This window comes from Petaurus breviceps, unplaced genomic scaffold, assembly GCF_028583685.1.
Source record: "Petaurus breviceps papuanus isolate PSGF00001 unplaced genomic scaffold, PetGlider_PUasm1.0 188, whole genome shotgun sequence".
NCBI classification, from domain to species: Eukaryota; Metazoa; Chordata; class Mammalia; order Diprotodontia; family Petauridae; genus Petaurus; species Petaurus breviceps.
Window position 1 is genome coordinate 22,358,977 of NW_027185804.1, and position 24,491 is coordinate 22,383,467.

Sequence of the window (24,491 nt, forward strand, 5' to 3'; positions counted from 1 at the left end):
AAATTCTAATAAGTCTAAAATGGATGGTCTCTACTACAATCAGCAACTGTTTAATAGCTTGTGAATTATTCATTTTGCATAGCTTAGTCATGGAAAATAATTAATCCCAAGTGAGTAGCCTCCACTTATCTAGCACACTTCTAGGCCATGTCTTCCTGCTTCTACTTGGTATATTCTTAAAAAGACTAATATCAAGATTAGTTTATGTAATTCTACCATATTTAAAAAGGTAAATCTCATGGAGGAAGTAACTCCAGGGTACATCCAATAGTAAATACTGAATATTTTTAGATTTTTCTACTATCACTTGATAGTTAACTCTCAATTACATTATAAATTATTAAAAAGAATGAATATAAATACCTTTTCTTCTTCCATAGCGCACATCCTTGTTTGCAACTTGATAAACAATGAAAAATTTAAAAATACAAAATAGCAACATACCAATTAGATATTATGCTCTAATCAACAAAATAAATATACATTTCTATCATAATGCATATAAGATTCATAAAATCATAGAATTTTCTGACTTTAGTCTAATGATCTTATTTTATAAATGAGAAAATTAAATCCTAGAGTGATGAAATGGAAATGAAGAGTAAAAGGCTTGAAAAGTAAAGCTTTTATAAATATATACCTTTTTCCTACCAGTGGCCTGGGAGACAAAGTACCAGGTTCAAGTTCCAAACCTGACACTAACTAGCAGTGTGATCTGGCTCCTTAACCCATCTGGGCCCTCCAGATCTGAAAGCATATGGTTCTGTTACTTTCCTAGCAGAACTCTTTTCTGTTCTCCAGGCCCCAGAGTCTTTGTGCCTCTTTCTGGCAGCCCCAAGCTTCTTTCTATAGCATTCCAACCAGGTTCTCCCTCAGCCTACCATCCTCCCAAATTAGAACAACCTCCAAAAAAAGCTCAGACTCTCTTGGTTCTGTTGACCTCAGCTGGAAATAAGGAAAAAAGATATGGGGATAAAGGAATTCACACAAAGGGTATGATTAACATGTTTAACCCTGAGGGCATAAAGTAGTGGCAGTTTAAAAGAGAAACTTGGTAAAAATCTAAACGAATCTCTAGTTGATCGATTATTGGGGAGAGACTAAATAAGAGGTCCTTCCAAGTATCCCTAGCCAACTCCCTAAATTCTTTCCAATTAGATATTTAAAATATATAGATAAAGGTATATAAAGCATTTACAAGTATGTGTATGCATGTGACAAACATACATGTCTCTCTGTATGTATATATGTGCTTTTACATATAACATATACATCTCCCTTTTACATACACATATATTATATATACATATGAATGTATATTTGTGGGAAACAAATATGGATATATAGATGTATATATATGGAGTATCTTTGTTGTAGGTGGAAAGAGGGATAAAGGGAAGAGGAAGAGAATACATAAGTTTGGGGAAAAGCCTGCAATGGGCATCCTCCTTTCTGTAGGGAACACTGACTTAAGTCTGTGTGTTCAGTCATTTTTCAGTCATATCTGACTTTTCATGTCCCTATTTAAGGTCTTCTGGGCAAAGATACTAGAGTGGTTTGCTATTTCCTTCTCCAGTTCATTTTACAGATGAGGAAACTGAGGCAAATAGGGTGAAGCAACTTGCCCAAGGTCATACAGCTAGTTAAGTGTCTGAGGCTGGATTTGAATTCAGGAAGATGAGGCTTCCTCACTCCAGCCCAGCACTCTATTTACTGTGCCTGCGTAGAAACATTATAGAAATAATTAGGAGATGAAAAGAAGTTTTGAGAAGTCACAGAAGCTAAAACTCTGGAATCCCAAATAATTAAAGGCTATGGTCACTCAGTTCTTTAAAAATGTTTTCTCAAATACGTATCTTCCCCCTGACAGTTCTTTCTTATTACTAACTGCTCAACTGAGAGCCTACTTTGTAGTAATCACCTCCCCTGAACTTTAACATCCCTATCACCTCATTAACCACCCCTAACTTCTCAACACTCTAGAAATTCTGCTACAGTTTTCCACTTTATGCATATACACAGGGGCAATGTGGGAAAGGGTGATTGCCAGAACCCCTAGAGTGAAAGGCAAAAAGTTTTCAAACAAATTACTTAAATTATTCAGCACCCAGGAGTACTTCTGGGTATTTTGAAAAGATAATTCTAACAATGCCCCTGTATAATTCTTTCTGCTACCTAATTCTTTTTGCCAACTTCAATCTATTATAGCTACCAAAAACTTCACCATTCCTTTTCTTCTGTCTTTAGGGAAGATGCACACTAGTAGTGAATAAGATCTTCTTAAAGAGGTAAAGATTAAAATTTAAAAATAGAGCTTTTATTCTATCTTTATTGAATTACCTGCTTTTTAAAAAGTGCCATTGCTTCTTTATGCTGCTTTGTTAATGTTTCTTTTTGATGTTGAAGATTTTCCTGTGTTTAAATTGAGACATATTAAAAACCAAAAAAATTAGATGTTATTTTATTTCTTAAGTTTCATACATTTGAAATTTAAAGAAAAGTTAACCATTTCAATGGTATCATTTCCTTCTCTTGAAAAAATTAATTTTATTTTATGATTAGCAGTGTCTAACACACAGTAAGCTCTTTAAAATGCTTGGTGACTATATGAGGTTTTGGACTTATTGATTCTCCTGAAGTCAACATAAATTATTTTTGATATCACTCTTTTTCCTTTCACAATATGTGCCATTATTCTAGCATAGAAAATTTGGACATGGCTCCCTCCAGTTTCCTTCAGCAAAAGAGTTGTTAATTAATGGTCACTAAAGGGAATAATTTATTATTTAAGTATACTACATTTTAGGGCCCTCAGAAGAATGCTTTGAGACAAGGTTCACAAAATGAACTTAGAAGTTCATACTGTAATACGTTTTGATGAATTTGTTGAACTAGTCAATAAATATAAATTGAACATCACTTATCTAAATATACAAATATAATTAATGCATTATCTGACATTTGGTTTCTCAATTTTTTTAAAGTAACATTTCAGGTTCTTTAAAAAGTTATTTCAGCTGAATGTACCAAAAATATATGTGATTCTTTTAGACATCACAATCAGTTTATTATGGTGTACTTAAAAGCTTTGGAGTCAGAAGGTTTGAACCCTGGCTCTACTACTTACTAACTGCATAAACCTGAGAAAGTCACTTTGGGCCTCTCTGGGCCTCAGTTTCCACTATCTAAAATGAGGAAATGATTGGCACTCTTTTTTACTGATTCTTTGGAATCATGGTTAGTCACTGAATGGATCAGAGTTCTTAATTATTTCAAAGTTGTTTGTTTTTACAATGTTGTTATTATATTATAAATTGTTTTCCTGGTTCTGTTTACTTCACTCTGCATCATGATCTTCATACAACTCTTCCCAGGTTTATCTGAAACCATCCCTTTTGTCACTTCTTACAGTACAACAGAATAGACATAAGGGACTAAATATGCAATAAGACATATTTTTGGACATGGTCACTGTAGAAATTTGTTTTGCTTGTTTATAAACATTTGTTACAAGGGTTTTGTTTTTTCTCACAGTTTTTGGAGGGCAGGGGAAGGAAGTGAATAGGAGATAAAATAAATACTTATTCATTGAAAAAATGATTTAATTTTTTGAAAAAAAAGAAGGAAAAATAAAATGGGGGTATTGAATGGATTGGATGATCTATAAAGTTCTTTCCAGATCAAAGTCCTATGATGGCTTGGCATAGTATCAATGAAATGATTCACCTCTTTAACAACGTGACACCCAACCCTTTCATTTTACAAATAAGGGAATGGAGGCCTAGAGAAGTTCAGTGTCTATAGCAAGATAAGACACTGCAGAACAAGGATCTGAACAAAAGTCCTCTCACTCCAAATCAAATGCTCTTTTCCTTGCACTCTGTTGTGTCTGATCTGTTATGTGGAGCTCATGTCCCTACATGTCCAGTCAATCAGTCAACAAGTATTTATTAAAATGGTCAAAGGATAGGAACAGGCAGTTTTCAGAGGAAGAAACTAAAGATATCTATTATAATATTTAAAAATGTTCTAAATCACTATTGATTAGAGAAATGCGAATCAAAACAACTCTGAGGTACCACATCTCACCGGCCAGATTGGCTAACATGACAAAACAGGAAAATGATAAATGCTGGAGATGTCGGAAAATTATAACATTAATGCATTGTTGGTGGAGTTGTGGTCTGATCCAACCATTCTGGAGAGCAATGTGAAACTATGCCCAAAGGGCTATAAAAAGGAGCATACCCCGTTAGCCTCAGCCCAGCGCACATTAGATATAGGACTAAGTCTCTAAACCCAGAGTTGTTTTCTAGGCTTCAGCAGAGTTTTCTCCTGCCCTTCAGGTTCCCAAGTCCTCTACGTCTAATCTTCGCTCCAAACTCTCTTCACCAGTGTGACTTTAAGGACCACAACACCCAAAGCCGTTGTCCAGCTGCTGCGGTTGCTTACACTACACAATAAGGAAACCTGGAGGCTTCCATATTGGTGCTGGAGCCGAACACGCCATTATCCTGGGCAAAAAGTACCCAAGATCCTCGTATTGCCATAGGTCATCAATCCCCACTAGAAAAAAAAATTATGCGTTTAGGTGGTCTACACACTCCAGCAGCAAGAAATCTGTTAACTCAAATACACAAAGAGGAACATGAGACACTCTCTAAAGAAAAGGCTGTGTCTTTTGACTACCAACTTGCCAAGGCAGAGAATTACTACTATACAAGAATAATGGAAATAATGGAATAACAGAATGACTTTAAGAAGCCCAGAATAGAGTCGGTGACAACACCAAAAAGCCAGAAAAACTCAGAAGCTGAAGAACGGGACTATTTAGTATCAGAAAGAGAGTGAAAACAAATAGTGTCATATATGAAGAGCAGAACAGGCCAGATGTATTAAAGATGAAAAATGTGAATTGTTCCCCCAAATCCCAAACAAAACACATTTTCCCCAAATCCTTTTTCCTGAAAGTAAAAAGGATGCCATCCAGAAGACCCTGTTGATGAGAAAGGAAATCAGAGAGTGGGACCGGAAGCAGCAAACAAAAGAACATCTAGAACGCATGATTTGAGGTAGAGAATTTAATGAGGAAAGAAACAAGGAAAGGCTGTCTGCAAGAATCCCAAGTCATCCTCCTCCATTTCTAAAGCGTATAAAGAAGAAGAGCCATAAAAGATTTGGATGGAACACTGCTTATCCACTTCTCCAACCTCAAGATGCAAGTCCAATTGAAGTGGATGTCCTTGTGCAAGAATCACCAGGGAAAAAAAGATGTGAGAAAAATTTAAAAACGAGTTCATAGAACAAAAAAAAAAAGGAGCATACCCTTTGACCCTGCAATACCACTTCTAGGGCTGTATCCCAAAGAGATCCTACAGATGGGAAAAGGACCCGTATGTTCAAAAATATTTATAGCAGCTCTTTTTGTGGTGGCAAAGAAATAGAAATCAGGGCAGCCAGGTGGCTCAGCGAGTAAGAGCACTGGCTCCAGTGTTGGGATGACCTGGAGATCGAATCCCGGGCTCAGACGCTCAGCACCACACCCAGAAATAACTGGCCGTGTAACCTTGAGCAAGTTACTTAACCCCGATTGCTAAAAAAAAAAAAAAAAAAAAAAAACAAAGGAAAGAAATGGAAATCAAAGGGATGCCCTTCACTTGGGGAATGGTTAAACAAGATGTGGTATATGAATGTAATGGAATACTATTGTGCTATAAGAAATGAGGAGCAGACAGACTTTATAATAACCTGGAAAGTCTTATATACACTGATGCTGAGTGAGGGAAGCAGAATTACAGACAATTACAATTGCAGACACATCATATCTGGGATGATGAACTTTGATAGAATGGGCTCTTCTCAGCAATACAATATTATAAGACAACTCTAAAGGACTCATGATGGAAAATGCTATCCACATCCAGAGAAAGAATTATGGGATCTGAATGCAGATTGAAGCAAACTACTTGCTCTCTCTTTCATTTTGTTTTGTTTCTTCTTCCTCGTTGTTCATTCCATTGCTTATAATTATCTTTTTTACAATTTGAGTAGTGTTAAACATGAAGGTATATGTAGAACCTGTATCAGATTGCATGCTGCCATGGGAGGGAAAAGGGGAAAAAATTTGGAACTCAAAAACTTGTGGAACTAAATGTTGTAAACTAAAAGTAAATAATTTTTTTAAAAAACCAAGTATTTATTAAATGTTTACTATTTGCCAGGCACTGTGTTAAGTACCAAAGATACAAAGAAAGGCAAAAACACTATCTGCCTTCAAGTAGCTTATATTCTAATGAAGGAGACAATATGCAAATGACAATCTATGTAGGCGACATACAAAGTAAATAGAAGGTAATCTGAGAGAGAAAGCACTAGCAATTGGGAAGGGGGAAGGAGAAGGGAAGGCCTCCTGCAGCAGGTAGGAATAGAGCTGAGTCTGGAAGGCAGGGAAGCTGGGAAACAGGTAAGTAGGGAGGACAAACTAGCCACGGAGAATAGCTAGTGCAAAGGTAAGGAGATGGGAGGGGCAAGAAGTAAGCCAGTGGAGCTGAATCATAGAATATATGGACAATTCTCAAGGTAGGAAGGGGCCATGTTGCAAAGGGATTTAAAAGTCAAACAGAGGATTTCATATTTGATCTTGGAGGTAAGAGGGAACCACAGGAACGTACTGAGTGTATCACCCCCAGGTGATATAGTCACATTTTCATATTAGGAAGATTACTTGAGTGGAGAGAGATTTAAGGCATGGAGACCAACCTGAAGACATGAGGAGAGGAGAGTCTCATTTGGGTGGTGGCTGTGTGAGCAAGGAAAGAAGAGAGCATATACAAGAGATGTTGTGATGACAGAGACAAGACTTGACAAGAGATTGGCCACATGGAATGAGTCTGAGAAAGAAGTCTAGCTGATGCTAAGGCTGTGAGCCTGGGTGACCAGGGATATGGTGTTGCTCTCATAGTACTAGGGAAGATGGGAAGAGTGGATGGTTCATGAGTAATGATACTGAGTTCCATTTGGGATCTGCTGAGTTTAAGATGCCAAAAAGAATTTGGCGAAGTAAGACTGGAGCTCAGGAGAGAGGTTAGGCATATGGATTTGGAAATCATCTGCATAGAAATGATAACTGAACTTATGAGAGTTGAGGAGATCACCAAGTAAACAGAGAGGGAGAAGAGAATAGGACCCAGGACAGAGCGTTAGGTGACACCCATGGCTAAACTGTGTGATCTGTATAGACAACCAGAAAATGAGAATGAAAAGGTATAATTAGACGGGTAGGGAGATAAACAAGAGAAAAGTGTCACGAAAGTCTATACCAGGGGTGGAGAAGCCATGGCCTCAAGGTCACATGTGGCCCTCTAGGTCCTTAAGTGTGGCTCTTTGTTTGAATCCAAACTTCACAGAACAAATCCCCTTAATAAGAGGATTTGTTCTGTAAAACTTAGGCTCAGTCAAAAGTCTGTACCCAAGGACCTAGAAGACCACATTTGACCTCAAGAAAACAGGTTGTCCCTCCCCTCCACACCCTACCCCCCACCCAGACCACTAGTTTTAGCAATTAAGAGATTATTGGTGATTTTGAAGAGAGTAATTTGGTTGAATGATGAAATCAGAAGTCAGACTGCAGAGGGCTTAAAATGGAGTGAAAGGAGCCTAAGTGAAGACACCAATATAGACAAGTTTTTCATGGAGTTTACGGGAAAGAAGAAGGAAGACACAGAACACTGCATCACAGCAATGGCAGGATCACATAAAGGTTTTTTAAGGATGGGAGAGATTTGACACGTTTTTAGGCAACAGGGAAGGAATAAGTAGATAGAGGGAGATTAAAGGTTATCAAGAGAGTAGAGATGACAGAGGGGACAATGTGTGGTAGAGATGGAAAGAGATAGGACTAAAGATACAAGTAAATGCAATTTGCCTTGGCAAGGAGAAGGTCCACTTCTTCATGAGCGACAAGGGTAAAGGAGGATATGGTGGAGGAAGATGTCTGAGTGATATGAGATGAGGAGCTGCAGTGGCAACCACACTTGCATACCCAGAATGGCTGCTAGCACAGCTTCTTAGATTTGCTTCACTAGGAAAGATAGCTGTTCAAGGGATCAGCAATCATTTTTTAATCGCATTCATTAGTTCGGGGGGGGGGGGGAGAATCAGCACCTTGAACTTCAGAGAAAATCCAAACAAAGAAAACAGAGAAAATACAAGCAGAGAAATAAAGACCAACAGACAGGGTTTCTAACTGTCTGAGGAATTAGCACAGATCAACAGACGGATCCAACTGTCTGACCAAGGCAATATATACATAGTTACCAGGGAGAAAAGCACCAACATCTAGGTTTTTCAAAGTTGAGGAGCTCCTTAACAGCTACCCAAAGTCTCATCTGGTCAAATCACAAGAACACTCTTCCAATGAGTAAGCCCCAAAGCAAAATGCTAACCTCAGAGTATATATACATACTTCAGGAGCAGAGGGCATCACAACTCATGACCCACTGCCTAATTACAAAGTAACAAAAGGTGTGGGTCTTTCTGAAAAACAAGACTCCTCTAATCAAGCTTCCCCTTAATGGGTTCCACATGATGCCTTTTAATGGGCAGGGAAGATCTTATATCCCATTAACATTACTGGAGGAAGGAAGAAGAAGGACCTCTGATTCCTGTGTGGAGAGCATTAAATGTAAACCAGAGCGCAGGCAAGAAAAATAAAATGAAATCTAGCTTTAGGACCTATAATGACTAAGAATAATCCATTTTATAAAGGAGAAGTATCAACATGATAAGACCAGACCACATTCTTAATTGGGGAATGGAGGGTAGCACCTGAAATAATACTGTCTGGGTAGCTGTAAAGTAGAAGTTTCCATAGACCATCAAAGGAGAAGATATATTGAAGTGAGAGAACATGAATATTTAATTAGAAAAATATAAAAATAATTTCTCTAGATTAAAAAAAACACATCTTGGCTATCAAAAATTAACAGAGTGCCCTCTAATTATGAAGCTCTCAATCAGCAGACACATGGTCCTTAGGTCTCAAGAGATTAAGGGAATGAATCAATTTAATCTATATAATATCAACATTTTAAATGTATAGGATTTTACAGTATATTAAGTATTGATTTCATATTCTTTTATTTGATCCTTGAAACAACCTTATGAGGTAACGCAGGTCAGGTATTATTTTATAAATAAGATAAGTGATGTTTAGGGGTTAAAGTAATTTACCTATGGTTAATAAACTAGTTAATGTTTGAGTCAGGGCTTGAACAAAACCTACTCCCACTCCACCACAAATGGCCTCAAGGAAAGCATGATTCTGGTACTAAAGGCATACTGCAGTTCATAAAAACATAACAGCATAGATTTAGAGCTAGAAGGGAACTATGAAGCCAATCCTCTCATTTTACAGTTGAAGAAACTAAGGCTCAGAGAGGTTGTGACTTACCCAAGGTCACACAAGGAGTAAACATCCACAAGAGCAGCTGAAGCCAGAGCCACAGCTGTTTTAAATGTACTAAACTGTAGACTTTATTTCTTTAAAGCAAAACCTAATAATTTCCAGACCTGAAACTGAAGGTTTAGGCTAATTTTCAGAATAAGCCTAAATATAACAATGTTTGGAAGCTTGGGGAAAACATTTACTTTTAGGCTTTTGTCAGTTAAAATCCGAGAATTAGGTAAGGCTTAGCTCTAAGATTTTTACTTTCATGACATAATTTTCAACATATTTTCAAATGTAAAATTCCAAATTCTTAGTAACTATCAGGACTCATCTAAAATTTAAGTCTAAAAATTCAAATTGGATAGAAAAATACCCACCTTTTTTGCCACTGAAGTTCTTGCTTTCCTACAATTATCTTCCTAATCTGCTCTTCATACTAAATTTCTGCTTCCTAATTTTAAAATTAATTATAACTTAAAAATTCAAATTGGATAGAAAAATACCCACCTTTTGCCATTGAAGTTCTTGCTTTTCTACAATTATCTTCCTAATCTGTTCTTCATACTGAATTTCTGCTTCCTAATTTAAAAAAAATGAAAGAAGTTAGCTACTAATTGAAATCTTAAAGTACATCACTAATAAGAGAAATACAAATCAAAACAATTCTGAGGTTTCAAGTTTTGCCAGCAAATTGGCAAAGCTAAGAAAAGATGGGAATAGTCAGTGTTAGAGAGGTTGTGGTTTTGTACCTCTTGTGCCAAACTGATAATTCTCCTTCTAAATCTCTCCTCTACAGTTCTTATTTCTTTTCCAGTTCTTTCCTTATTATCACTCTCATTTCATTTATATTATTTTTTTAAACTCTTGCATCATTTTTTAAATTCTTGCATCCTTTCTTTTTTTAACTTTTGTATCATTTCTTCTATCATCTTGTGGGCAACTTTTGTTTTTCTTTGAGTCTTTGTTTTAGGTACTTTTGAAATCATTGTCCTCTTCTGGATTTGTATCTTGGGCATCTCTGACCTCATATAAAGCTCTTTATCTTTATTTTTGTTTAGTTATTCTTTCAGCAATCTACTTGGTTAACCTAGCATTGCTGGCCTGGCTGGGAGCTCTTTTGAGGCACAGTTTGTAATCCCTGTCCCTCTGGAGGATTCCTGCTATGCTGGTTTCCACAAAGGGCTTCCCACCTGCCCTGGTTGGTCACGTACTAAGGGGTCAGAAAATCCAGTCTTATCTGAGTTCATGTCCTAATTACAGATTTACTAGCCTGGGATGTGTCCAGAGTCCAAGACCAACTCTGAGACTTCCTGTGCTATAGGCACAGTTCAGAGCTCTGGTGCTGGGTTCAAGGCTGATGGCCTCTCCGGGAGACCTCCAGCTGTTAGCTTGTTAGCTGATTTTATATAAATGTAATAGAATACTATTGTGCTATAAGAAATGACAAATTTGATAAGAAGAGAACCATGGAAAGACTTACATGAACTTATGCAAAATAAAGTAATAAAGCCAAGAAAACAATCAACTATCATACAACCATATCCAAAGAAAAAAATAACAAGCACAAAATAAGTGAAAAATAAATTTTGCAAAATTACAAGGAACAAGTTTGACCCCCCCAAAAAAGAGATAGGAGAAAATGCTTCCCTCTACTCCTTTGCAGTTAGGAGGAGTCCACAGGTATGGAACACTGTATATAATTTCAGATTTTTTATTTATTGATCAGTTTTATTGAATTTCTTCCTCTTATTCCTTTTTGTTTTTTCCTGTTTTAAAAAAAATCAGTTATAAGGGATAATTTTGGAAGATAGGGATACAGGGGAAATGTAGGAAATGTAAAAAAACAAAAGTTATCAATAAAATTTATTTTTTAAGGTATATGAATACTAAATCAGTAAAATTATCATAGCTCATGTATATGACATGTCCTGGTTTACAAAGAATTTTTCTAACAACCTATGAAGTTGGTAGAGTAAATCATCCCCATTTATAGATGAGGAAATAGTTTCAGAGAAGTTAAGCTACAGCCAAAGCTGAGAACAATCCCTGTTTTCTAATTCACAGTCTAATTATGTGATTTTAACAGTTTCTTTTGTCTTCTGATAATACAGGAGCAAGCCAATTTTAAAATAATTCATATTTTGGAATAAAATCTCTTTACCCCTGAAAACAAATGAGGGAGGATAGGGAAGCCAAACTATAAAAGGAGTACTACACTCAGTTCTATATATAGAACAAACAGTATAAAATTACTATATAATGTGGTGCAACCAAAAAATGTTATCGACTCCAGAATGAAGAGGAACAGGGGGCATAAGCATGATCAAATTACTTTTAATGTCATTTTTGGAATGTAAATTTGTTTGTCAAAAGGACATGAATCTAGGTCATTTTAACTCAAAGCCATGTCTCTATCCAATATACCACATTAGCTTTCTTGTCATTTAAAATTATACAATAATATTCCATTAAATCATAAACACAGTTTCTTAGTCATCCTCAGTTAATGGACACCCACCTTGTTTCCACTGCTTTACTAATATAAAAAGTGTTAATACAAATAGCATGGCACATATTGAACCTTTCTATTTTTCAGCCACCTTAGGATTCAAGCCCAAGGGAATGAACAGTTTAGGAACCTTTTTCCTCTAATACCAAACTGTTTTTGAAAATAGTTGTACCAATTTATAACCCTAGGAACTGCCACACAGCAAATGATTTATATTTTTGTTAAGCTAACACAAATCATAACTAGGAGCAACAATAATTTAGAATAGAAACTCTGTGGTAGTCTTACGGAGGACAATAGTAGATCATGAGCAGTCTTTTCTTAAAAGACAACAAAAGGGGCTGCTAGGTGACCCAGTGAGTAGAGCACCGGCCCTAGAGTCAGGAGGACCTGAGTTCAAATCTGGCCTCAGACACTTAACACTTACTAGCCGTATGACCTTAGGCAAGTCACTTAACCCCAATTGCCCTGCCCTCCCCCCTCCAAAAAGAAAAAAAAAGACAACAAGAAATGCTAGAGACAAAAATAAATTTGCAGAGAGTTTGGTACAGATTTAATTAAACCAGATCATCTCAGGAGCATTTAAAGATAAACCTGGAAAGTCAACAAAAAGGAAAAAAAATTGGAAACCATCTGTCAAGGTTTTTATAACAAACTATTTCCTTTGTTAACAACAGTGGAACCCCAGCATTTGGATTATAACTTGATGTGTGAAGAAGTAGAAATGGTACTAAATAAAACAAATACAAGTAACTAGACTGGGCCAATTATACATTGAGAATGAAACACAACTTTGAGATCACTGAAGAATCAATTTTCAAGATACATGAAATAAAATAGAATACCAAGTTACTGAAAAAAAATCACAGATGCTATTACTATCAAAAAATTGCAGTAAAAAAGACATTAATAAATACCAACCAACATACTTATTTTTTCATACCTACACACCTTATGAAGATTAGAATAGTCTCCACACAAGGAGGAGTCTGATGAAAATAGGAGATTGGAACAGACATGGTTTTTGCAAACAATATTCTCCAATAGTCCACATCTTTATAATCATACAATGGGCAAAAAGGTTTACAGATTCACTAAAGTATTGAAGTATCTTTCTTTCTATGTCTTAGTACCTCAACAGGCTATGCAATTTTAAAAGAATTTTATGATGTATATATAAGGCTACTGGGTAGCACAGTGGATAGAGTGGACAGGCTTGGAACCTGGAAGGCCTGAGTTCAAATCCTGCTTTAGATACTTTCTAGCTGAATGACTCCGGGCAAGTCACTTAACTTTCAGCCTCAGTTTCCTCATCTGAAAAATGGAAATAATAAATAGCACCTAAAATAAGATTGTTGTGAGGATCAAATGAGATCACATATAAAAAGCACCATGTAAACTTCAAAGTGCTACATGTTAGGTATTATTATAAACCAATATTATTGATTATTTTCTAAAAATCTGACTTTCTTAGGACATAAGAAATGAGACAATTATTATGGAAAGGCAAAGTAAAGTGAAGTTTAAAGATGCAAGGTATTGGGGCAGCTAGGTGGTGCAGTGAATAGAGCACTAGCCCTGGAATCAGAAGGAGCAGAATTCAAATCCGGCCTCAGACACGTAACACAAAACTAGCTGTGTGACCTGGGGCAAGTCACTTAACCCCAATTGCCCTACCCCCTCCCTCCAAAAAAAAGATGCAAGGTATAGTAAAAGGAACAAGCACAGGATTTAGAATCCAAATATCATACCTTGGCCCAAATCCAAGATTTGACTATTTGGTATCTATGTGACATCAAGCATTTATTAAGTGTGTACTATGTGTCAGTCAATCAATTAATCAATCAACAAGGATTTAATAATCACCAATATGTTCCAGGTACTGTATTAGGCATTGAGAACACAAGGGTAAGGAATGAAGCATTCTCTATTCATATCAGTTGATATTCCAATGGGAAAGACAATAAGTATATATAAAATATATGTAGTCAGTCAGTCAACTAGCATTTATTTAGTGTCTATTCTGTGCCAGGTCACTGTGCTGAGTTCTGGAAATACAAAGATTAAAAACAAACAAACACACCAATCCCTACCCCCAAAGAGCTCACAGTCTAAGGAGGGAGATAACATACAAACAATTGTATACAAACAACATACATACAGGATAAACTGTAGGTAATCTCAGAGGGAAGGCTCTAAAATTAAGGAAGACAGGGAGAAACTTCTTACAGAAGGATGGACTTCAGCTGAGACTTAAAGCAAGCCAGGCAAGCTAGGAGGACGAAATGAGGCTGGAGATTGTTCCAGGCATAGAGGACAGCCAGAAGAAAGACTCAAGAGTTGGGAAATGGAGTGCTGTGTATAAGGAATAGCAAGAATGACAATGTCGCTTCATTATAGAATACAAGATATAGCACATACATATGTGCAGATCTACATTACAGAGAAATATGTAGCAATATATATAAAGATATACAACAAATATAAAGTTAATAAAACTTGCATAGGTGTATATGTATAGATATATACATACAAAAAAATCATTAAATACAGGATAGTTTGGGAAGAGCACTAGCAGTTGGGGATGGAAGGAAGATCTGGAAATAGTTCATGTAGAAGATGGTGCCTGAGCTGCATCTTAAAGATATGAGGCAGAGGTAAAAAAAAAAAAAATGGAGTTACTCCCAGGCATCTGGGATGGCCATTAGGAGAGGAGATGGCTGCTTTGAGTAGGGAACAGAGAGAAGGCCAATTTGGTGGCTGCATCATGAGGGAGAGGGGGCAATGTCCAACATGGCCGAAAAGGCAGGCTGGGCCCAGGTTCTGTAGGAAAAACTAACTAAGGGAGTTCAGATTTTATTCTAGAGGCAATAGGAAGACACAGGAGTTGGCTTATCAGGGGAATCTCTTGTGCACACATATACTGCAGGAAAATGTCTTTGGCAGCAACGTACAGGATAGGTTGGAATGCAACAAGAATTGAGGCAGAGGGGCCAATGAGGAAGCTATTGCAATAATCGAGGTGAGAGGAGATGAGGGCTTAACCTAAAGTAGTACCTGTGTGGGGGAGAGAAGGGTCAGATGTGAGAGATATTGTGAAGGTAGGAACAGCAAGATCTGGATCACAACTGAATAGACATATGGGGTGAGGAAGAGTGAAGAGTGCTCTGGATAATACTGAGATTAAGAATTGGAAATACCGGAAAGATGACAAAATCATTTTGAAATAAGAAGGGAAGCCTGGATGAGGAGAGGACTTGGCGGGGAAGACAATGAGTTCAGTGCTAGATATTTCTGGGACTTCCAGTTTAAAATATCCAATATGTGTTTGTTGATACAGGCCTGAAATTTGGAGAAAGACGAGGGTTGGTTACATTTCAGTTCAAATCTCTCCACTAAAATAACTAGTTTGTATCTAGTTACTAAGTAACTTGACTACAGTGAGTAACCATTAATTAGGCAGTCAGAAGAGTCAATCTGTGCATGTATATGAAACTTTAAAGTTCAGGTTTTTTTAATAACTTTAAAATAGGTCTTCTTGGTTACATTAAATCTATTATGGAACAAAGAGTCTGTTACGGACAAAAAAAAAAGATTAACAAACAACAACTTCAACCTTGAGAGGAGACTCCCTCTACTATAGTTTCTCCTGAACCTCAGTTATCTACAGAAAGGGAGGACCCCAGGAATACACAGTACTGTTCTTGGCAACTTTGCACCTCTTGACCTTATTAATAATGCCAGTGAGAGGATAGAGCAGAGGCCCACAAGCAGCTCATAGACAAGGACCTATTTGTCTATAGCCTCAATAAAGAATGGCTTCCTGCCCAAAATATACTGACTCCTAGAGCCTGGCACCTCCCCTGCATCCCACCTTTATCAATCAGTCAACAAATGAATCTGTCAAAAAATGTTTTCTGAGTGCTACTATATTTAATGTGCTGCGATAGATGCTGTGGCTTCCAAGGTCCCTCCCAGTTCTAAATCTATGACCCTATAAGACATAATCCTTTCTCTCAATAGACTTATGACGAATTGGGAAGATAAGACATACAAATGTCACGCACTGCCTCAAAATTAACTTTTTTTTTAAGCAATTGGGATAAGTAACTTGCTCAAGGTTACATGGCCAAGTGTTTCTGGGTGGGGGTGCTAAGTGTCTGAGCCCGGATTCGATCCCCCAAGTAATCCTGACCAGTGCTCTTATTCGCTGTGCTACCTGGCCGCCCCAAAATTAACATTTTTCTGAGTGCCAAATGAATAATACAAACAATAAGTGCTACAGAAAAGGCACCAGAGAAGGGAGAAATCACTGTGGATCAGGGTATTCAGAGAAGACTCAATAGAGAAGCTAGAACTTAAGCAGAGCCTTAAAGGTGAGTTTGATTCTGATAGACAGAGCTAGGGAAACCTCCCCCCACCCATACTGGTACTAGGTCCATGGCAGAGCATAAATGAGAGGGTAGCATAGGTAACATTTTGGAGCTTCTTAGCTCCTGATGGTACCCTTTCCTCCTTCAAATACCAAACACAGTATCATAGATCTATAGCACAAAATGGCCATCCTGTGTCCCATGCTTACTCTCAGCTCATTTAATCATTAAAAACTTCAGTGAATCCAGTCATATCAATGTGGTGTTCCATTCAAGAGTACAAACTGTCTTCCCAGTTTTTTTTACACATTCTTCTCATCAATATACTTGGTGGCCTTAGTGGCCTTCTAGCCATTTCCTATACACAATCCTCCATCTCCTATTTCAGAGCCTTGGCATTCACTAGCCCCCATGCCTGGTATACTAATATATACAACAATATATACTAATATATCACTCTTCACTTCTACCTCTTGGAATCCCTAACTTCTTTCAAGAGTTAGCTTGAGTTCCACCTTCTCATGAGCCTTGTTTTACACCATCACCCCTTTATGCTAGGGACCCCCACCCAAAACTACCATATTAATTTGCATTTATTCTGTTTATACTTGTAACATACCCACTGTGTCTCTGCTCCCTCTTCTCCACATCCTATCCCCCAGAATGTAAGCTTATTGAAGGCAGAGGCTATTTCACTTTTGTGTTTATATCTCTTAGTGCTTAGCACAGTCTGTGCTTGGGCATATGGTAGATGCCTATTAAATGCTTGCTGACTGACACTTTCATGTTAAGGAAGTATTTCCCATGCATTCCTATGACTCATCCACAGAGAATCTACCCAATTCATGGGATACCTTCCCCTGGGTTCAGCACATTCCATGAGTACTAGTAAAGCACTTAACCTGCTATCCTACTCTAGTCAGGTGACTAGCCCATCTCATTTTCTGATATAGATATTTCATTCCACAGTAGCTTCTGTGGGGGGAAAAGGGGTGAGACTATGTGACTTATAGGCACTGCCCTCACTTTTCTTCATCATCCATTCATTCCTACCCTTGAGATAGTAGGTATGAAGGCCATGCCTAAAATACCACCTTCTATTACTAGATGCTAACAGCAACCCTTGCCAGCTAGCTGTCACCCAACAAATTTCTAAATATTTTTTAATTATGAATTGTTTTTCCCTCACATCTATGTGCCCAAATTGATTTTTCACATATGTAATTAAATTCAGTCAAATACACCCTAGCATTAAAATTTTTTAATTAAATTTATCAGCAAATAGAAGCAATTTTTTCACGTAAGGAATTTCTACCTTTTAAATATAAAATAGGGCACTTATACAGTACTGATAATACTTCCACTTATTATGTGGAAATAAATATTATTCTTATCTCTGGACTGCCCTGAAAGGTCCTTAGGAATTCTGACATGGTAAAGTCTGAGGCTAGAAGCTTTTAGAACTGTTCAGTTGCAGACTATCAGCAGCACTCTAATTTGAGGGTAAACAGCATAGAATTGTGGCAATGATACAGAACTTGGAGTCAGGAGCCCCAGGTTCTAGCTCTGCTAACAACCATACATGTGATTTAGAGCTGTTTCCTAATCTGTAAAATGAAATGGACTGGAGGACCTCACAGATCCCTTCTAGCTTTGACATTTTATATTTTAAAAACCCACTCCCCTTGTCTTTACTCTGTAAACACAGTACTCATACTCATAATTATTTCCTAATTATTTTCCAGATATGGAAAATGTTCTGTAGCACCTAACAAGAAGAGAAAATAAAATAAAATAAGATCAAATTTTTGTTCCTATGCTAAACAGTACTTTGTTACCACAACAAATTTCATTTGTATACTAATACAGAAACAATAAATTCAAATATTCCCCTTCACTCCATCATGAGTAATAAAAGGATGATTTCATAGAAGGAGGAATATAATCCCAAATAATTTCAGTTATAAATATAATTAAAATGTGCTATTTAAAAATTATGCATTAAAAAATAGATTGCATATATCTTAATATTGTGAACATTCTTCAGAAGTCAAAGTTTTATAACTAAATTGTCCAACAAGTTATTAAACATTGATTAGCAATGCCTTGAGTTTAAAGGATGTTCCCTGTTCCACCAAAGCTCATTTTAAACACCAGGGATATTCTTTAATTTCAATGATTCTCTATAGCTGCAAATCAAGCAACACCAATATCTCAAAAGAATGAAAATTGCAAGTAACTCACAGGCCAACAGAAAGATAAATTGTGGAAGTGAGGAGGTTGTAGCATATTGCCAAGGATGACTTGTAGTAGAAGTGGTCTAAAAAAACGACATAAAAAAGCATGTAAGACTAGAAAAGGTATTCTGGGCATACTGACTACCACACTGTTACTCAAAGACTGTTTCAAGACCTAGAGAAGCTCTCCTGCACATTAGATTCTCTATGGAAGATTTCTAGAAAGACATGGAAAAGACAGGATGAGAAGATGTGGGAATATTGTGATTCACATCAGTGGAAGGACTACTTGTGTTTTTTTTTCCATCATGAGTCTTTTGGAATTGTCTTAGATCTTTTTATTGCTGAGAAGAGCTAAGTCAATCATAGTCGATCATCATACAGTGTTGCTGTTACTGTGCACAATGCCCCTCTAGTTCTGCTTACCTCACTCAGTATCATTTCATGGCTTTCCAGATTTTTCTGAAATCCTCTTGTTTACCATTTCTTATGAAACAATAGTATTTCTTTACATTCACATAACACAACTTGTTTAGTCATCCCCAATTGATGGGCATCCCCCCAACTTTCAACTCCTTGCCACCACAAAAAAACTGCTATAAATATTTTTGTATTCATAGGTCCCCCTCCCTTTTCTATGATCTCCTTGGGACACAGGCTTAGAATTGCTGGATCAAAGGGTATAGCTAGCATAACTTTTCAGTGATGTGGAAATGTTATAAATATTGTTGTAAATATCTCTCTGCCCTGTCTTACACTTTGGCTGTCTACTATTTTAGATATTTGAGTGCCAGTATCTTGATATTTATACCAAAGCTACTGTCCTTCACAATTTTGGGTCACTTGGTAGGGGTATTTTTAATGAGAGACATATCCCCCTCCCCTTTTTTCCCCCTAAACTTCTGAGTATTGGAAAAGGACATCATAGATGGAGTCACCAAGTTGAATTGATTAAACTGAATGGGCATAGTACTAGTCATTTTACATTTCTATGAATCATTGTGTTACTCAGAAAAATGACACATGCATTCATGTATTTTTTTTTTGAGGAATGAGCCTAATTTTTACTGTCTTTTTATGGCTTCCATGCTTGCCATGGCTGAGTCGAGATGCTAAAACTGAGACTTTGGCTTATCATAAAGAATAAGTGTTATGTTTTATATCTTGTGGTTTTGCTAAATTGTCGAACTGTGAACTATTCCATTCTGGAGAATATTTTGGAACTATACCGAAAGGGCTATAACCTGTGTGTACTCTTAGACACAGCAATAGCACTATTAGGTCTACACCCCAAAGAAATCAAAGAAAAGGGGAAAGAACCTATTTGTACAAAAATATTCAGTACCCTTCTGTGGTGCCAAAGAGCCAAAAATTGAGGAGATGTACATCAACTGGGGAATAGCTGAACTTGTAATAAATTGTTTTGATGAAATACTGTTGTGCCGTAAGAAATGAAGAGCAGGATGTCCTCAGGAAAGCTTGGGAAGAGTTAAATGCAAAGTGAAGTCAGCAGAACCAGCAAGACACTGCACACAGCAACAGCAACACTGGAACAGTGCTCACCTGTGAAAGACTTGGCTATTCTTTTTTTTTTTTCAAATGCTTTAACTTCTGATTTACATCATTCATTTCCGCCAGATTTTGAGTTACAAATTTTCTCACTGTTTTCCCCCTACCCACCACCCCAAAATAGCAGTCCCATAGGATATCCCCTCTTCCAATTTGCTCTCTCCATACCCCTTTCGACTTTTCCAGTGGATCTCTATGCCCCAGTGCCTACATATCTTATTTCCCAATTACATGTAAAATAGTATTAATAATAGTATATATATATACACATATATATACATATATATTTGAATATTTGACTTTAAAATTTGAATTTCAGATTCATTCCCTTCTTCCTTCCTTGTCACCCACCCTTACTGGGAAGATAAGCAGTACAGTATAGGTTGTACATGTGTGGCTAATGCAAAACAATAACATAATAGATATATTGTAAAAGACTAACTATATTTACCTCCCTCCTATCCCACCTCCCACTTGTTCTATTCTCTACTTTGATCCCACCCCCTTTCAAAAGTAAGTGCTTCCAACTTCCTTCCCCCCACAGCCTGCCCTCCCTTCCATCTTCCCCCCTCTCATCCCCTTCCCCCCCTACTCTCCTGGAGGGTGAGATACCCTATTTAGTGTGTATTTCATTCCCTCCTCAAGCCAAATTCAATGGGAATAAAGTTGACCCATTCCCTTTTGCCTTCCTATTCTTCCCCTCCATTGTAACCATTTTCCCTTGCCTCTTCTGTATGAGACAGTTTACCCCAATCTGTCTCTCCCCATCTCTTCTCATTATATTCCTCTCTCACCTCTTAATTTCACCTTTTAAGTATCATCCCTTCCTGTTAAATTGGTCCTGTGCCCTCTATGTATACCTGTAAACATATATACACACATTCACATATGTATTCATATGCCCATATACCCTCATATATAGACATATATATATATTTCTATTCCCTTCAACTACTGAGAAAAGTTTCATAAGTTACAATTATTGTTGTTCTATGTAGGAATGTTAATAGTTCAACTTTGATAAGTTCCTTATGATTTCTTTTCTGTTCACCTTCTCATGCTTCTCTTGCTTCTTGTATCTGAATTTCAAATTTTCTATTCAACTCTGGTTTTTTCATCAAGAATGTTTGAAAGTCTTCTATTCCACTGAATGACCATATTTTCCCCTGAAACATGATACTCAGTTTTGCTGGGTAGGTGACTCTTGGTTTTAATCCCAGCTCCTTTGACCTCCAGAATATCATATTTCAAGCCCTTCGATCCCTCAGTGTAGAAGCTGCCAGATCCTGGGTTATCCTGATTGTGTTTCCACAATGTTCAAATTGTTTCTTCCTGGCTGCTTGCAATATTCTCTCCTTAATCTGGGAATTCCAGAACCTAGCTATAATATTTCTAGGAGTTTTCTTTTTGGGATCTTTTTCAGGTGATGGGTGGATTCTTTCAACCTCTATTTTGTACTCTGGTACTTTGAGAACTTCCTGGAGGATGATTTCTAGGTTCTTACTTTGGTCATGGCTCTCAGGCAGTCCAATAATTTTTAAATTATCTCTCCTGGATCTATTTTCCAGGTCAGTGGTTTTTCCCATGAGATATTTCACATTGCCTTCTATTCTTTCATTTGTTTGGATCTGTTTAACAGCATCTTGATTTCTCATAAAGTCATTAGCTTTCATTTGCTCCAATCTAATTCTGAAGCAATGATTCTCCTCATTGAGCTTTTGAGATTCTTTTCCAATCTGGCAAATTTGGCTTTTTGAGGCATTCTTCTCCTCATTGCCTTTTTGAGCCTCTTTTGCCATTTGAGTCAGTCTGTTTTTTAAGGTGGTATTTTCCTCAGTCAGGATGTTGACTCTCATTTCATAAAATTTTCTTGCATCATTCTCATTTCTCTTCCCATTTTTTCCTCCACTTCTCTTATCTGCTTCTTAAGGTCCTCTATGGCCTGTAACCTGCTCATATTTTCCTTTAAAGCTTTTGGTGCAGGAGTTCTGACTTCACTGTCTTCCTCCTGTTCTATGCTTTGCTCCTTTTGTCCCCAAAATAGGAGTCTAATGTTGGAATCTTCTGCCTGCTTTGTTTCCTTTGCCTGGTCATGTCGCCCCTCAGTCACTTGACCCCTGGGCTTTTTGCCGCAGAAGGACTCTGCCACCAGACAGGGGAGCTTTCATCCCAAATGCTGGGGTTTTCTCAGCTTCCAGAGGTATTAGATGGGTGCCCTCTCTGAAGTCTCTACACACTCTGGCAATCTGGACACACACCCCAGGACCTCCACCCTAGACTGCAATCCAGATCCAAGCAGGTTAAAGCAAGAACTATTACCCCTCAGACTGGTGCTTGGTCCCCCTACACTCTGCAGGCCAGGAGCTGAAGCCACCACATGGTGCTGGCTGGCTGTGCCGGTGTCTCAGCAGCTTCTTGCCCCATGGGGCAAAAGCCACGCACTCCCACTTACTGGGTCCCAAAGTCCAGACTGCACTGACCTCTCACTTTGTCCTTCGCATCTATGTGTTGATAAATCTGGAGTCCCTACAGCCACAGCAGGTCAGACTTGCCCTGGGGCTAAAGACTAGGCAGAGCTGGGCTCAGCTCCCAGAGTGCTGCTCTTGCCGATTCCTGCCAGCCTACTGGGTTGTCCTCAGTGGGAGGTTAGCTTCTCTGTGTCATTTTGTGGGTTCTGCAGCTCCAAAGTTTGTTCAGAGTCCTTTTTATACATGGATTGGGGAAGGTGGAAGCTGGAGCCGTGGGAAGGTCGTACTTCTATTCCACCATCTTGGCTGCCTCAAGACTACTTGTGTTGATGAGATCCCAAATCCATCCAAGAATTGGAAAATTAAAGTTTACCACCCCTTTCAGACTACCTTCCAACTCCCTAGATCACCAGAAGTTGGCTACTACTTTTCCCCTTCAGGGATCTGGAGGTAACACTGAAGGCTATGAATGGTTTTTCTAATACTATCACTCACAACCCCTCACCATTGTTCCCCAATATTGATTAACCAGTTGATATTTTCCTAATATCATGTAACCAACTAACATCAATTAACTATTACAAAGAAATATGTACTAAAAAGATGCAGAAAAAGCCAAACTACAAACATCCTCCCAAAAATCTGGGACACTTTCTCCCACAAGTACATATGAAGCCTAGGGGAAAGTAGGCTTAAATTCTGAAAGAAGCCAAGGGGTTACTAAGCGCTGCTAGTTACTGGAAGTCCTTTTCTCCCTTCCTGGAGTCTTCATGAAATTCTCCCTTAGTATTACTCTCAGTTGGTTTCTTAAGATTGGTACTTAAGACTGAAGCTGCTTTTCCTCATAGTATCTAGATGGTCCTTGGTTCTAAATGCAAATGTTGCCATTAACCTCCAGGAACACTCTTACCATCACCAATGACAAGTCCAAATCTTCTGACCATTTGAAGTTCACAGCAGTTGGGAAGTAGGAAAGAGTCTTTCTTTCTCCACCACACAATTTCCTCTGGCTTGGCTAGCAGTGTTATACACCATTGGGTTGGCCTGCTATTTGAATACCAGATTCCAAAATGGCTTACTCTTTTATCCTTGCTCCAAAAGAGCTCGATCAATTCTCTTCAACCAATTTCAGTATACTTTCTGTGTAACATCATCACATTTTATCCCATAGATTAAAGCATTTCACTCCTTCCAAATTAAGGATTTTTTCACAGCTAGTATATACCTCTAGTTAATTTATTTATTCAACAGAGGTATCTAGGAACTGTGGGGTGACTGATACTGTTTGATGCAATCTGAGAAGTCAGAGATGCCCATGAAGTGTGGGCCTATTGTTTCCAATTGGATGGGGCAGACCCCAACCCTTATAAAAGTTTCATAGACACTTTAATTAAGACTCTATAAAATAGATATCAATTGTACTTCACATTTAAGTACTTTTTCCTATAGGTTACTGATTTTTTTTACCACAGTACATGTCATCATAAAGTTATCTTTGGTTAGGTCTGAGTTTTGGTTGGGCATGACTGCATCTCTGTGGGAAGCTACCTATGTGGAAACACCCTTTACTGATAGAGATCAGTAATTTATCTACAATTGATCATTTCAGAACTTTGCCAAAAGGTTAATGAGAATTCTCTTTTCCCCTTTGCTAAATTCTGCTAGTTCTCCTAAGAGTTATCTGACTTGATTTTCTCTGTAAAACTTGGTTGCTAGCAGGATTCTTATTCAGTCTTTTCTTCTGCAGACAAAAATCTCTCCAGTTCCTCCAACTTATCCTAAAACAGCATGTTATTTCAGTCCAGGTAGATGCTGGTACAAAGTGATGGATTAGGATATGGGGAGACTGAGTTAGTGAGGCAAACAGTTAAAAAAAACAATACAAAA

The 24,491-nt window shown here is 37.7% G+C and overlaps 1 protein-coding gene and 1 pseudogene across 1 annotated transcript in view; one reads left to right on the plus strand and one right to left on the minus strand.

Moving 5' to 3' along the window:
- Positions 1-24,491, minus strand: part of CCDC73 (coiled-coil domain containing 73) — a 143,511-nt gene that overhangs the window by 89,668 nt on the left and 29,352 nt on the right. The window contains exons 2-4 of the mRNA XM_069091365.1: positions 9,956-10,027; positions 2,341-2,412; positions 364-399 (exon numbers count right to left, since the gene is read on the minus strand). Coding sequence (XP_068947466.1) covers positions 364-399; positions 2,341-2,412; positions 9,956-10,027 — 180 coding nt within the window. The remainder of the gene's footprint in view (positions 1-363; positions 400-2,340; positions 2,413-9,955; positions 10,028-24,491) is intronic.
- LOC138163658 (uncharacterized) lies at positions 4,139-5,302 on the plus strand (annotated as a pseudogene).